The sequence below is a fragment of the Azolla caroliniana genome, unplaced genomic scaffold (assembly GCF_043228905.1).
Source record: "Azolla caroliniana isolate FFs.n. ecotype wild unplaced genomic scaffold, voAzoCaro1.0.p SCAF_20, whole genome shotgun sequence".
Lineage (NCBI taxonomy): Eukaryota > Viridiplantae > Streptophyta > Polypodiopsida > Salviniales > Salviniaceae > Azolla > Azolla caroliniana.
In genome coordinates, this window is record NW_028230455.1 from 13,143,616 (window position 1) to 13,159,205 (window position 15,590).

The 15,590-nt window shown below is 38.7% G+C and overlaps 1 protein-coding gene across 2 annotated transcripts; it reads left to right on the top strand.

Annotated features, from left to right (window-relative positions):
* The first annotated feature begins 5,971 nt into the window (after positions 1 to 5,971).
* LOC147851104 (autophagy-related protein 18h-like) lies at positions 5,972 to 15,100 on the top strand. Of its 2 annotated transcripts, XM_087335929.1 has the most exons (10): positions 5,972 to 7,254; positions 8,231 to 8,695; positions 8,785 to 9,195; positions 9,291 to 9,536; positions 12,305 to 13,099; positions 13,180 to 13,343; positions 13,424 to 13,608; positions 13,788 to 14,288; positions 14,325 to 14,345; positions 14,550 to 15,100. In XM_087335929.1, the coding sequence occupies exons 1-10, from the start codon at positions 7,075 to 7,077 to the stop codon at positions 14,555 to 14,557; spliced, it is 2,976 nt and encodes a 991-aa protein (XP_087192055.1). In that variant the 5' UTR covers positions 5,972 to 7,074; the 3' UTR covers positions 14,558 to 15,100. The 2 variants fall into 2 exon arrangements, with proteins under 2 accessions (XP_087192055.1, XP_087192054.1); XM_087335928.1 differs by having other exon boundaries at positions 13,788 to 14,345.
* The last annotated feature ends 490 nt before the right edge of the window (positions 15,101 to 15,590 follow it).

Below are 15,590 nucleotides of genomic sequence, written 5' to 3' on the forward strand. Positions count from 1 at the left end.
AAATTACATATTAACCATACACATGATTAAATTAGGAGAAGAAAGAATAGAAAAAGAAAAATATTACCAAAGTTGTTTTGTTGATCGTTGTCTGGATCAAGGCCGACCGCACATCGATCGATCGCCATCATTCAAGAACACAAAAGACAACAAAAGAAACATTAGAAAATGAGCTCTGATACCAACTATTAGAGACATGAACTAATGTAAGCATTAGATAAGGATAGAATATAGATCTAGATAGAAAGGAGAGAGAGAAAGAAGGGTGTCGATCCACCCGACCACCCTCAAGCAAAGGGATCGAGACGGACTCGAGCCTCGATCGGAGTCCCATACCCCCGTCGTGGCGTTGAGTCGTACGTGGTGCTGACGCGCTCGCTACAAGAGTTGACCCACCACAAGACAGTCTCGACGTAGTCAACAAGATGATGAAATGAGGGTAGTTAGGCCCCTTATTTATAGCGATACCCAAGGCCCCCAGGCAAGTTTACACTTGGCCTAATGGGTTGTCTCAATCCCGAGGATTAAAAGTAATCCTTCCCTTCTTTACACTCTCGTTTAACCCTCACACTTATCCACGTGTATAGAATACTACGGTAAATTCTCACCACGGGATATTATATGGTCATGCTTGTAACACATAGGCTCTAGGTCATTAGGTAGTAGTGAATGGTTATCAAGGTAGTCACCAAATGTTAATAGGAAGTTTTTTACTCGGATGCCACAATTTGACATAGACTAAGAAATATATTTAGGAGTGATATTCATTTAATTCCTAAGAAAAGAATTAAGTAACCCCCTACTTATATGTTATTACAAATACTTGATTTATAGCCAACCCACCAAATGTAATGAAATAAGTGGTATTGTGTTAGATGTATGACAGAAAGTAGCCAAATCTTCCTACATTGATGTGATACAAGTGGAAATATCAACTTTGTTGATCATTCTCTTATTTAGGATGTGAACATGTGTTCTAGTTTATTGTTACAAAGATTACTTGGATCTAATGTTAGCTTCACAATATGTAAGGTCTTAATAACCTTGACAATTGGGATTGTTTTGGAGTTGAATTACTCTACATAAGCTAATATAGTTTGTTCAAGGACACAAACAACTTGAGTTTTGTATCAATTGACAATTCACAAGCCCAAATTATTAATTATTATAAAGCATGAGCTTAACCCATTGTCAACATACAACAATAGTTTGGGGATGATTCTTCAATGTACAATTAATGGTGTTATCTTTGAGTTTGGGAGGATTTATGCCCTCTATTGATTCATGTGTCAATGCTCTACAAGGGTATATGGTAGGACATGTTCATCCTACCCTTTGAAAATGCCCTTGTATGGGGATTTTAATAAGTCACCCAATATAAGTGATAATACAATTGACCTTTCACATACATTGTTAGAGTATTAATGTAATTGGGATATTATACCCAATCAGTTGGCTTGTGTAGACTTGTGGAAGGATTTGGGTATAAATGTACCAAGTATTACATTCCATCCATATACTCATTTGAACTACTATGCTCAATTGGATAAATGATATATAATATGTGCTAATCAGTTGGATGATGTCATATATAAAAGGTATGTGGATGATGCTTTTCAACTATCTTGATTATGTTTCCTTATGACTATAACTATATTATATCCCTCATTTTATTGATGTCCATCTTCCTCAAAAGCAAGTATTGGTCATCGAATATAGTTATCTCAAACATGTGCTATTCGTAGATATGGTATATTCAATCAAGCTCATGTAATACACGGAGATGCACTTTGATATTGATTTAACTTGGACAACACTCATTGGCGTATTACAAATACCATTCAAGAGTATGGTTGATTGGGTGTCTAATTCAACGTATAATTCTTTATGAAGAAAAATTAGGTTGTTAGTCATTGATATAAATATCACATAGTAGACCGATCTGTTGGAGAAGAGGATGTGTTTTGTAGGGCAAAACACACATTGTTAACTAGTTTGCAAAGAGTTTAGCAAAAGCTAGCCTTATTGGAAAATAACCACTTGGACATTACATGTCTCCTTTAAAGTAGTGCAATCAATATTGATGGCTTGCCTACAAAACTATTCACGCCCTATTAATTGGACCATTTACTCATGTCACTGCTTTTGTCGTCACAACAACAATTTGATTGGTAGTAAAATAGTGGTAACATAACTATCCCCATGAATGCAATATCAACTTGGTTTCAAGGGCATGGGAATTCTCCCTAGGAAATCACAAGATGAGAGAATGATGGAAGGCTAGCTTTGTCACACTTTGGAAACCAAGTTTTCCAATTAAAGCAAAGGTGTTATCGTGGCGATGCTCAATGGGTATACCTTTTGCTAGATCTACTTAGTGGATAAGTTGCACCTAAAATCATCCATAGTGCTAATTGATGTGGGCATTAATCTAGTTCCTTAAGAAACTCCTAACATAATATAATTCCTAAAGGAATTTGCTATTGTAAAATCTTATTAGCTAATAATTTATCATTGTCTACATTGACCTAAATTCAGTCTTGATGTTCAATACTTGGTTTTGAAAGGGCAAAGCATGTGATTTGAAACAAAATTCCGTGGCAAGAGACAAGTTAGAGTGTACTTGCCAATCCTTTAAGAGATCCCTTTGTTGGTTCCATCTTAATCATAGTTCTTGACAATGATGAACAATGGATTGTGTGACTATTTCTAGGAGAAACAAGCACAAGCTTGATTCATGGGTTTGCCACAAACAAGTGGTGGATCGTAGATGCAACCCTACATATACAAATTTCAATAAAATTATTTTTCTTATGTATTGGAATCTTGTGGAATGTGACCCTTATTTTTCTTGCCAATTTTGTGGAATGTAGGCCAAGCCTATGTATTTTGAAAATCAAAATATCTTTGGTGTTCTTCTTTAGTTAGCTAATTCTTTAATTTGATAGTTCAATTGCTTGGATTAATTTGATTGTGGATAAACACTTCTTTACCTATAACCATATGGATGCCAAATATATGCACGTATATGCTCTAATTGTGTTTTTAGGGAATGAGAAATCGGTTCTAGTATAAAATGTGGTATACATGTATGATGTAACCATAAACTTTAATTATTATGGATATATTGGATCAAGCTATTCAATGTGACCCTTATTCTCGTAATGACATAACTTTGAACTTCATTTCTCTCAATTGATTCTAGATTTAAATCATTATGTAAATGGGTGTCCATCTCATTAGAAATGATGATGGTATTCTATTTTAATTATTCTTATTTTTCTTGATTTCAGTTTTAGGCTAGTAAACTATCTTGGTTCATATAACTCCTTTGTAAAAACATACAAACTTCATATATGTTGACCAAGTTATATGCCAATCTTTGGGGGATCACATTTTTATTGATTTATAACAATTACATGCTTGAGCTACAATACATAATGTGCAATTTAGGATGCATTGGCAATTTAGGATCACACAATAGGAGCCATATTCTAAGGCTACATGATACTTAAACCACAATAATTGTTATGCCATTAATTGCTTAGTATCCTATTGTGAAATGCACATAAAAGGGATCCAAACCAACGTACTTACCTTATTACTTCTTGCTCAATTTATAGTCGATACAAAGGTACCCATTTGGGTTGGCTTAGCTACATGCATGCTACAAAGGGTGTGCTAAAAGGGTGGCACAAATTAACACATGCACACCACATTTCCCCCTAGAGAGAAACAAGGAGGTTTACGACATGGGGAAAGGATGAAGATCAGAAGATGGGCCTGGGGTGGCATAGGGCTTGATGCGCACGACATGGACGGAGGTGAATCGACCGTTGAAATTGCGTCGGAGCAAGTACGTAGTCGATTTGATGGCACGAATTATGGTGAATGAGTCGATCCATTGGTGCATGAGGGATTCACGGAGACTGCGTCGTTAGACTAGGAAGTAAACAAGGACTTTGGTACCATCAACATAAGTTGGGGTAATTCAACCTCGTAGTGCTGCTTCTGGCGCTGCTCTGCAACTTGTAGGTTTCAGGAGCTGGCTTGTCGAAGGAGGGGGAGCATCTGTTGGAGATAGAGCCCCCAAGCGGCACTATCCATGTTGGCAATTTTGCAATGGACATAAATGGACGATTTTGGTGGGAGGCGAGGGTCGCGCCCATAGAGTGCTTGAAAAAGGGTTGATCCAAGTTTACGCATGACGGATGTATTGTAGGCATGGGCGACGAAAGGTGAGATTTGATCCCAAGTTTAATGGCATGGATCGATGTAAGCGGGAATCTCCTGCTTGAGGGTCTTGTTGAGACGTTCGGTGAGGCCATTTGTTTGAGGATGGTATGGGGACGTAAACACTTGTTGGACACCTAGTCGAGCTGCAACGACGTTGAGGACATCCCCGGGGAACTGGAGGCCCTGATCAGATAATAGTTGGACGGGGTTAGTGATGGAAAACGAGCTATCAATTGGCGGATGGAGATCAATCGCTCCTGTGGACTGAGGGCACCTGGACTTGGCTAAGGTGGGGAACAGGGGGGCTACCGTGTAGGAGGGGGATCAAGGGAGCTAGTGGGACAAGAAGTTAGTGGGCAACAAAATCAATTATAGCATGATGCTTGAGGAACCAATTGCAACCTAAGGTGAGGGGGAAGAGTTGGTGGGGCAAGACATAAAAGTGGTGTGAGAAAGTGAGATTGCTTAAGGTAAGAGTGGTATAGATGTTGGTGTTCACAAAAAAGGACTTGGATGGAGTGTTGGATGTCAAGGGTCCTAATTGGTGAACAAAGGTGGCGCTAATGGAAGAGATACTACTACTAGAGTCTAACAAGCTGGTGTGGGTGGAGTGACTAATGGTGGCGAGAGCGGTGCATACATGCGAAGCGGAAGAGACGAACGGTTGGACGTGGGGGGAATTGGAGGCGAAGGGAGGGAATTGGGACACCATGAGCGAGGTGGTGGTGGCTAAAATTTTATCCCACTTCTCCACCAATTACGTGCAATGCACATAAAAGGAATCCAACCTAGCTTACTTAGCTTCTTACTTTTTATAGTCGATACAAAGGTATCCATTTGGGTTGGTTTAGCTACATGCATGCTAAAAGGGTGGCACAAAGGAACACATGCACACCACACTATTGAGGCCATTGATGTCTAAAACTTTTCCACCTCTATTTTGAGCCTATTGTTGATCTCAATATCCGAAAGCTTGCTAAGAATTATGCTTCTATCATGCTAGTTTCAAACTAATGTGATGACACAAACCAGAGTTAGTCATTACAAAGAGTACGGGGGCTTGTTTAGATTGGACAAAAGTTAGATCTAATGGGAAATTGAGCCATGTACCACCAACCAACCAATAGAGAGAGAGTTTGAATTTTTTACTTGTGGGAGAGGCATGAGGAGGAATGAGTAGCGTGTGGTGCCTTATAGGAATCGACAACGGCTCGGCTCAAGCCTGAACCGAATCGTTAAACCGTTTTAAATGATTTGGTGGTTTGGTTTAGGCTCGAGCTTCCTTAACCGGTTTGAGCTCGGTTTGAGGGGTGGCTCAAGCCGAACTGAACCGATTTGGGTGAGACCTGTTTCCAAACCGTTCAAGACTTAATCGGCTTGGCCAAACCTGTTCCAAGGCAAACCGGTTTAGGAACCAGTTCGGCTCCAAGTTTGGAAAATCCAAAATTGGTGAAGGGCTACCAAACCGGTTAAGCCAAAACCGAACCGTTGCCGATTCCTAGTGCCTCGGGTCGAGTCGAGTCTCTTTCTGCAGAAGAGAAAAGAGAAGTTTTGGTTGTGTGGAAAAGAGAGAGAAGAATTTGATACCAAGACGTCTGGTTTTTTCCTTCTTCTTTTTTTTGCGTGTGGCCCGTCTACCTGCGAAGCGGTTTGTGAAAACCGCTGGTTTTCCGAAACAGCGGTTTTCCTATTAACAGCCCTCTGTCTCTCTCTGTCTCTGTCTCTCTGTGTGTGTGTGTGGCGCCTCATCCTCATCCTCATCATCGCGTATCCTCTGCGTTACGTTTTCTCTGCGTTTTCCTTCTTCTTCCTAACCCTAACCCTAACCCTAACCCTAAGACTATCCCTATCGCTGTCCCTGAACCTGACCTAATTTTGTACCGCATCAGGATCACATCTGCGTATCTGCTCTTACGTATATTCTTCTTCTTCTTCTTCTTCGACGACGACGACGACCCTTCGCCGCAGGTTTTTCTGTACACCCTAATACGATCGCGAGTCCGTGTGCAGAGTAAGAGACATCCTACTCCCATCCGATGTTAATTTGTTATCTTCTTTCACACATCTACGCTACGCGATCTGAGCAGGAGAAAGCCACTAGGGTGTCTGCCGAAACCCATACTTATGAACAGGACACAAAGCTTAATACGTATAATTCTATTTTGTTGATTGGGTTCGGAAGTTCGGAAGAAGCTGTTGGGTGAGACAGAATAGCATCTATTTTGGAAGTTCGATTTCGTTTGTTCCGAAATGACAAATTAAGGCTGCTAATCCGCTTCGTAAAGATCCTATACAGATAATAGAACATGGAAAACTACTTTCCCTAATTGAATCTGTGAAGGGCTGTTTCTGGTATTAAAACGAAAGAAACAGCCTGAGTATGCAAAAGGGTTGTCATTGTAATCCATATATAAATTTAGTGGATTTTTCCGAGCTCGAGGTATAAATTCCCTGGTTTTCATCCTGGCTCGAAACGACATTCCTTTATGCTCAACACTGACTACCTGGCTTTGGTCGCACAAAGCAACCCTGATCAATGGCCTCTTTGTTGTTGGCAAAAGAAAAACAAATGGGTTTTGATGACACAAAGTGAGTGTCACTGTACATGACAAAACAACCCCGCCTTTTCAAGAAATTCAGTTTCTGGCTCCTGTTGGAACACGAAATAAGTCTTGTTCCTGGATGACAAAGACGACCATATTTTCTGATCAACAAACAACTCTTTTTTTCTGATTGGTTAACCATCTCTGTTTTCTGGTTGAAAAATATCCCTGTTCTCCGTCCAACAAAACAACCCTGATTTCGGGTTAAGAAAATAATCTAAGTTTTGGGTTGATCATGAATGATGGTGGTTTGCAAGCCTGTTCTCCTAGAGCAGGAAAAAGTGGCCGGTTCTTTCCTAGGTCTTTTAAAGCCATAATTCGAAGTGCTAGTAGCTTGGCTTCTACAGTGCGATCTGCTAGCTCTTCTGTTGTTTCCACCATTGCTTCTAATGATAAAGATCGACAATGTGAGCAGGTAATTCCCTACATATCGGAATTTATTACATCTAGCATTTTTTCTCTAGTTCTGTATTCAGTTTTTGAGTTCATGCTAGCAAACTGGTGTGTATGGTAATCATGATAGATGATTAGAATGTGTTTAATACCAAACTAGGGTGTAGGGTTGACCTTGTAGTGTGAAACCGCTACAGCTAACAGCCTAAATATGATCAAGAGCAGTGAAAGTTACAGGCTACCCTACTATTGTCGTGGGGCAATCTATGTAAGTCCATGTTTGTGAGGTGAAAGTTAGACATTTAACTGGCAATTCCATAACTCACTGTACAACCATTCTTTTTACGTTCTGATACATATTTATCTTTAATCAATGTGAAGAGAGCTAGTTGCAATAAGCAGGCAATCGTGAATGAAGATTGTTTGTTACATTGAGAGGTGTACCTAATTGTAAGCATTTGAAAAGCTTTAATTTGGACATTTAAACATACCTCTTAAGGTCATCTAACTTGCTCCACATTGGATTAACAATGTCTCCAAAAATAAAATGTATAGCCCATAGACAGCATCCGTTTTACTTCATTTATATTGTTTGTATATCGAGCCAATGTGAAGCAAGTTAAATTTATGTAAAGGAACAATGCTGAGTTAAGACTGTTTGGAACTGTATGAAACACTTTGAAATGAAGGCTTGTCTTACTTTAAAAAAGAGTCTCCATGTGATTGACGTTTTCAATCCTAATTTTTTTATCTCAGGCCATGGGATTAAGGATGCTTTCTAATTCATTCAGTTTGTCATTGACCTAGGGAAATTGAAATATTTGGCTTTTGAGCCATATATTTTTATGTAGTTTAGTGAGATATGTCAATTAAAACATTTCCTTTCAAGGCATCTGCTATAATGTGCTAGACAGTGCTAAGTCATTCAATTTATCATTTTTTTCCGCTGTACTGTTTAACTTGTTCCAGTCATTGAGAGTTTTTCGTTATGGTTACAGTTGCAATGGGCAGGATTTGATAGAATAGAATTAGGGCAAACAAACATTCGGCGTGTCCTATTGCTAACGTATCCTAATGGATTTCAAGTGTGGGATGTTGAAGATGCTGATGATGTATGGGAGCTTGTTTCCAAGAGAGATGGTCCAGTTGCTTTTTTACGGGTCCAACCACAGCCCTTTCCAGAAACATCGGATGGAAGCTTAAAGGCATCCAGACCCCTGCTACTAGTTGTGACTACAGAGGCCACACCTTGTCGGGGCAATGTTGTTCAGGGTGGACTTGCTAATGGATATGGGGCTGTTGTAGGGAGTTCCCTTACGCCGGGGGAGAATGATTTTGTTCCAACTCTGGTCAAATTCTACTCTTTAAGGAGCCATGCATATGTACATACTTTGAGATTTCGAACTGCTATATATGCTGTCCGATGCAGTTCTCGAGTTGTCGCAGTTGCACTTGTTGCTCAAGTATGTTTCCAGAAATTTTGAGTTCCATATATAGAGTTTAATCCAGGAGTTTCAGTAACAATGTGGTATTTTACATTTTTTTCTTGTAGCTATATTGTTTTGATGCAGCAACACTTCAGAGTACCTTCAGTGTGCTTACATATCCTTCCCCTCAGCCTGCACTCAATGGCCTGAATTTTGGGTATGGTGCTGTGGCTGTTGGGCCAAGGTGGTTGGCCTATGCTGCAAATCAACCTCTTGTCTCTAATACTGGACGAGTTTCTCCCCAACATCTCAATCCATCTCCTGTTGTTAGTCCATCCACTTCCCCTGCCAATGGAAGCTTTGTTACACATTATGCAAAGGAATCAAGCAAGCAAATTGCTGCTGGAATTGTGACATTGGGAGATCTTGGGTATAAAGCAATTTCAAAATATTACTCGGATGGTGTTGGATCACCAGTGCCAGGAAGTCCATTCCTTAAGGGAACTTCAAATGGCCACCCTGAACATGCAGGGACTGTAAGTCACACAAACTACATGCAGTTTTTACTTTTTTTAGCATATCATAGAATACAGAAATCGAATGGTTGACCCACTAAACTCATTTGCTATAGGTGACTGTACGTGATTTTGTTACCAAAGTCGTGATTGCACAATTCAGAGCTCACACGAGCCCCCTTTCTGCGCTGTGCTTCGATCCCACTGGCACTCTTTTAGTCACTGCCTCGATTCATGGGCATAACATAAATGTCTTCCGGATAATGCCAGCTACAAATATGAATGGAGCAAACACAGGCTTATATGATGCAAGCGCTTCACATGTACACCTCTACAAGCTTTCTCGTGGAATGACTAATGCGGTAAGATCCTCTACCTGAATACCTATCTGGGGGAATGTCTTAGATGATATGGTCCTCTAGGTGAGTGTCAGTAAGGTTTCTATTTATCCAGTTTAATAAAATTGTTTAGCTGGTTTCGACAATGTTGTTTCTGATTTTTGTAATATTTATTCATATACTTAACCGTAAGTTAACAAGAATGCTGAAAAAGGATCTTAAATTCATGTGTTTTCTGCTGCCTTAGTACAGTGTCTATTCCCTACCTAACCCAGGCTTTTGAAGTTTTTGAGTTCCATGTAGGCCTCTCACTAGCTTTATATTTTCTTCTTATTCACAGCTTAACTAGTTCTGTTCAACTTTGATTTGCATGAACTTAATGAAGAACCAAGGACGTACAGCTTGCAATGGCACATTTTTATCGTCATGCTGCTGCATGAAAATAGACACTACTGTTTCCTTGTGTAGGGAAAACCTCTTATCTGGACTTGTTTTATTTTCCTTTTGTCAAAGTAGCCTACTTGTCTATTTCAATTATGCATGAAAGATTGTGAGAAAAATGTAAGCTTTTTGGCGCATTGGACATCATTAGTGCAAGATCAAATAGACTGCTTTTTCAGGATTATCAGATAGATAGCTTTATAGTGGCTTCATTGTACTGGATTCTACATTTTGAGTACATATATGAAGTCTATTGTTTCCCCTTAAAACAGCCAGTGACCTTTTTTAAAAAAAATCCTGTAGATGAAGAGGAGTTGCTGATTTCTCCAATCCGTCCAGTGTTATTTCAGATAAATCATTGGGTACTAATAGAGCTATCGAAGGTTGTCTATTGAAGAAGCCACTCGCCTCTTAAGAGCAATGAGCATATCTTCTATATAGTGAATGAAAACTAAGGTTTTGCAGAATTATAATGAATATGTATTATGCATTCAGCATATAATGATGAAGCGAGAATACAAATTATTACTGTTTCAGTAGGATGTATCTAGCTTTCAAGTGGGAGCTTCTGAATGTCGTCTACTATTGTGGTCCTCCCATTGCTAATTGCCCATTTTCTAGCTCATGAAACGTAATTAGTCATCAAGAGGCGGAAATGCATTACTGAAGTTGCAAGGAGCAAAGTTCATTATGCTATGTCAACTTATCTTGTAACTTGTCTGATAACTCAATTCATATCCTTATTGGTATAGCACTCAAGAATGATGTGTTTCCTCTCTTCTCAGTGGAACATGGGTTTCCTAGATCAATGTGAGGAAGGACCTTTTCAATATTTGGGAAATAATCATCTTTTTTCTGAAGAGTCCACCTACCAGAAGATATTTACTATTGTATGTTATGTTCCATATGATCTCTTCAATGAGCTGTTGCTCCATTTATTCTCCAATTGCAATGAATTCTGCCTTTGCTACATGGATTTGTTCCTGAACTTATTGAATTGAGCTGACTAGCCTTCAAAGGAAGACAATCAACTTTGCCTCATATCTTTATGCTTATCCTTCTCCTCTGCTTTTGCTACATGGATTTGTTCTTGAATAGCCATTGAAGGAAGGCAATCAACTTTTAAGTTTATTGCTCTCCTCTGATAGTTTGATTTATATCAAATTGAAAATGGTCTCAAGCTTTGACTCAACATTAATTTGGTTGTTGTAGTGTGAGTGAACCTAAGAAACTCACTCATGGTGACTAAGGACGGTTAAGTTGCAAATGAGTTCATACACGTCAACATTGGTATGATGAGAGCACAGCATAAGATGTATTGTCATTTTAGTTAAAGAATGTTAAGTTGCAGAATGGTTCATGTCTATAAATGACTATGAAGATAAAACAGGCTCACTTCCACTGACCACTGATGGTGGTAAAGGCTTAGGTAATGCTCAACAAAGAAGGGTTAATGTGCAAAGGCAAATGGATTTACTTAAATATTAAGGATGACGTGATTGAAAAATGCAGAGGAAGAGGGAGTGCATGTGGAAAAGTAAGAACTGTGACTTACACCCACCCCCTCATTATTCATGTCGACAACCAATTATCATTCAAAAGTAGGCAATGGATGTTAAAGCCGTACTCAAGCATCAGTGTTGTGTAATTGCCTGGAGGGCAATGCTGTGCATGTCCATCTGGATATAACACCAACATGGGTATCCATTGGCGGTATTGAACTCAGGACTTCAGGATTTGGAGAAACGTGCTCTTTATAACTGAGAGGATCTCAATTATACTTGAGACGATCAAAGAAGCAAGCTCTGCCTCTTGGAAGACAAACCAAACATATATATTTTTCTCAACAGGACCAATATATTAAAAAAGATGCTATTCAATTTAAAAGATAGGGAAATGAGTCACTCTCCAAATTTAATCTGCACACCCTCCTTCGAGAAGAAAAACAAGTATTATCGAAATAAATGATGAGAATATTCTACTTGAGTTTGCAAATATGAAACAGTTTTCAGTAAAGTTATGCATAAAATGTGTTTTGAAGAGTATTGGATAAGCAACCAACAGTGTAAAGCATTTTTTTGAAATCTTATAAATGTTATACTCATTATTTGATGTGTCGTTTAATCTGTTTTTTAAATTTATTAAGTTATATATTTGTATCTATAAAATAGAAACAGTTGTGTATGCTTTTTTTTTGGGTAGTCTATTCACCTTTCATATTATCAACACTCAAGACATTAAAAGTATTCATAAACACTATAATTATATCTTATCTTAGGAAAGTAATTATGTTTATGCAAAAATCAAATCCCTTTTTCACATCAACATGTTGTATGGTGTGTTTTGAACAGGTCATACAGGACATAGCTTTCAGTGAGGATAGTCATTGGCTTGCAGTAAGCTCATCTAGGGGTACAAATCACTTGTTTGCTATATCACCTTTTGGGGGTACAGCAAAGCCATCCACAAATGGAACTGATCATGTATTCGGAGCAATGACACCATGGTGGTCAAATGTGGGTCTGATAAAATCTAGTCAGCAGGCTTCTTCACTTCCACCTCCAGCTACAGTAAATTCATCTGTCATTAGTAGAATAAAGAATGGGAATAATGGTTGGCGGGGTACAATGATGGATGCTGCTTCTACCACCTCCACAAGTGGGAGGACAACATCTTTTGGGGCAGCCGTTGCTGTCTCATTTCATGATGGGCAAGTTTACAAACTGGAAGTGGATGGTGTTCAAAATGGTTTAAAGGAACAGCTTTGGGTCCTTTCTCCTTCTGGGCACCTTATTCGGTATGGCCTTCGTTTTTTAGCTGATTCTGAAGGCTATACCGATAGTGCTCCATCGCAAATAACAACTGTAGAGGCATTGGATGTGAGAGTGGTGGTAGAACCATTGCAGAAATGGGATGTGTGCCGTCGACCAACCTGGGTTGAACGAGAAGAGAAAATAAATAACTCAGTCACTCATGATATTTGTCATGATGCCTCAAACTGTGGTAGCTTGGAATCCTGCTATAACAATGGTGGATCACTTGTTGACAGAGATGATCTAGCTTCAGGCGGGATGCATCAGTTGTTCCTCTCCAATGCTGAAGTGTATATGCACCATTTTCGGCCTCCTATATGGGCAAAATGTCAGGTATTGGTGCAATGAAGATTTGCATTTATGGACACAGATTTCATGTTGTATTCCTCACTTCTCTGCATTCTTGCTTTCAGATCTCCTTCCATATTTTTATGGATAATGGAATATCCGGGAAAGATAATTCTGGAGGAGAGGTTGAAATTGAAAAATTTGATACTCGAGTAGTGGAAGTGCGAAAGAGGGATCTGGTGCCTGTTTTGGACAGATTCAAGAACTACCAATTTGATGAGGATCTCAGGTAAAAGACTTCAGATAATATGCTGGAAAAGCCTTTATTTGCAATTCCTGTGATGCTTATTTTTCTTACATTTTTCTTAGAGACGACAATGTAACAAGTGTGAACAGTGTCCCTCTTCCACAAAGATTTTATTCAGGTATGCCGAATGGAACTGGTATAGATATCGGAGGGTTACAGATTCAACGTTCTTTTAGTGGAAGTAGTTGTGGCTCAAATGGAAGTGTGTATAGTTCGTCCAATGTCAATGCCCCTCTACATTATCCAGGTGCAGAGATTGTGTTTTTGCATTTGTTGAGACTTCTCATGCCTGAAGTATTTCAGCTTCCTCTTTATCATTGCTTTTATGTTCCTGGAATATTTCCCTTTTGTCTAGGCTTAGAGATTTGATCAAGATCTAGCTGCAAGGGCTAATAATAATTATGCTTGATTTAACTGTTTAAACAGATATTCCTTCAGAGGAAAGGACACAGCCTGTGCCAACTTCCCTTCAGCTGTCCCAGAAGAATCATTCCCATCCAGAGAATACCACATTACAGGATCCATATTTTCCAAGCCTCAACAATGGGAAAGAAAATTCCAAAGTATACCTCAATGGAGAGATGCATGACAACCAACTAAAAAGAGAACATGCAGTATTGACTTCTGAAGGAGATGGAGAGAGCAACACCCCTTTTCCTTCTACAAATCAGATAACAAGCAATGGAAATATTGCTGCTAACCAATACCTAACCAAAATGTCCAAGTCAACTGATAGCAATCAATTGGAGAAGAGTAGCCGTGGCGGCGCACCCAATGATGATGTCATGCTGAATTATGCTGATAGATTTGGCTTGCATGAATACAAGGCTCCAGCAGAGGAGGTTGAAAGTAATGATGGTAATAGCAAGAGTGAAGATTTTGGTGGAGAAGAAGAGGAAGAACATGGAGAGGATGGATGGGAAGGAGGTATAGGAGAACCTGGAGAGGATGGGTGGGAAGGAGCTCTGTTTCCTTTTGCTGAAGGTATGTGAATGAAAAGTTTCTGATTTTCTTTAGAGGAAAATTGAGTGGATCAAACAGCTGATTGGATACTTATTTTGCTTAAGAAGAATAATTAATTCAATGGATAGTGAATTTGCATAAGGATAGTTGAATGGGTACTTGGTTAAGGATCGTTGAATGAATACTGATTTGCGTTTTTCTTTCCTATTATATGAAAATGCACAGATTGCTGAAAGTTTTAGCTACATCAAATAGCAATGTAGTGAAGGCAGCGAAGAAAAGTTGGTTTTTGACTTGTTTCTGGTTTTTTAGTGCTCTTTCCGAATTTGGTTAAAACTACCATATCCGTTTTGCATCCTCTTGGTGGTTTTATCAGTAGTAGAATGCACGATGCCAAGATCTGATATACAAAATCTGAGCCGTATTACAAGCTACAGATTTCTGATCAATGAAAAAAGTCTTATGTGCTTTGCTCATATGGTATGATTCAATTTCGAGGGTGTACTGATTATACAAGATATCTGATAAAAAAGACATTTAGAAAGATTTAAAGAACGACGTATACTGTCAATTCATATGGCTATGTTAATCAATGTATATATATATCTGTATATCATTTGTAAATATTCCGGGAAAAAAGGCCGATATTTGGCTTCGATTGGCGTGTGTAGATTGGATCCGAAGGCTAGGGTCCTTGATTTGATTCTACAATAATATTTGTATCTTGTTCCCAATTGTTGTTTCAAACGTGTAATAAAATTAATCCATTTTTATTATGTGCAATTTAATTTTCTTCCTTTTTGCCTAAATTTACATATTTTTTTAAATTGACTTGTCTTATGTATTTAGTTGGAATTGTATCACATTATTGTGTGACCAATATTATTTAATAAATGCATTTGCTCAACAGGTTTGATATTAGATGGGCTCATTTCTATTTACGTTTCATTTTACAAATTCCATCAAAAAACAATTGTATATTCAACACTGTTGTGTTTAAAGAAATCAACTATGGGTCCCAACATCCAAAAGTTATTGAATAAAAATGACTATCTATGACCTATCAGCATAGAGGACTAGTTATTCTGTTGAACCACCTTGCAAAGTTTCATAACAGAAACATAGCAGAAATAACCAGAAAGTGTTCATCTACTAAAATACCAAAAATACTTATCAAAGAAAGATTTCTCTTTCCTAAACTGGCGTTATGTTCCAGTTCATACCTACAGGCTACAAGATTGTAGCAACATGCAGGTTCGTAGATAG

What these genes read in the sequence shown, in the direction of transcription:
- LOC147851104 (XM_087335928.1), top strand. Translation starts at nt 7,075, where the DNA reads ATGAATGATGGTGGTTTGCAAGCCTGTTCTCCTAGAGCAGGAAAAAGT. An exon ending in CAGTTGCACTTGTTGCTCAA is followed by an intron (nt 8,696 to 8,784) that starts GTATGTTTCCAG and finishes TTTTTCTTGTAG; the next exon opens with CTATATTGTTTTGATGCAGC. An exon ending in CTATATGGGCAAAATGTCAG is followed by an intron (nt 13,100 to 13,179) that starts GTATTGGTGCAA and finishes TCTTGCTTTCAG; the next exon opens with ATCTCCTTCCATATTTTTAT.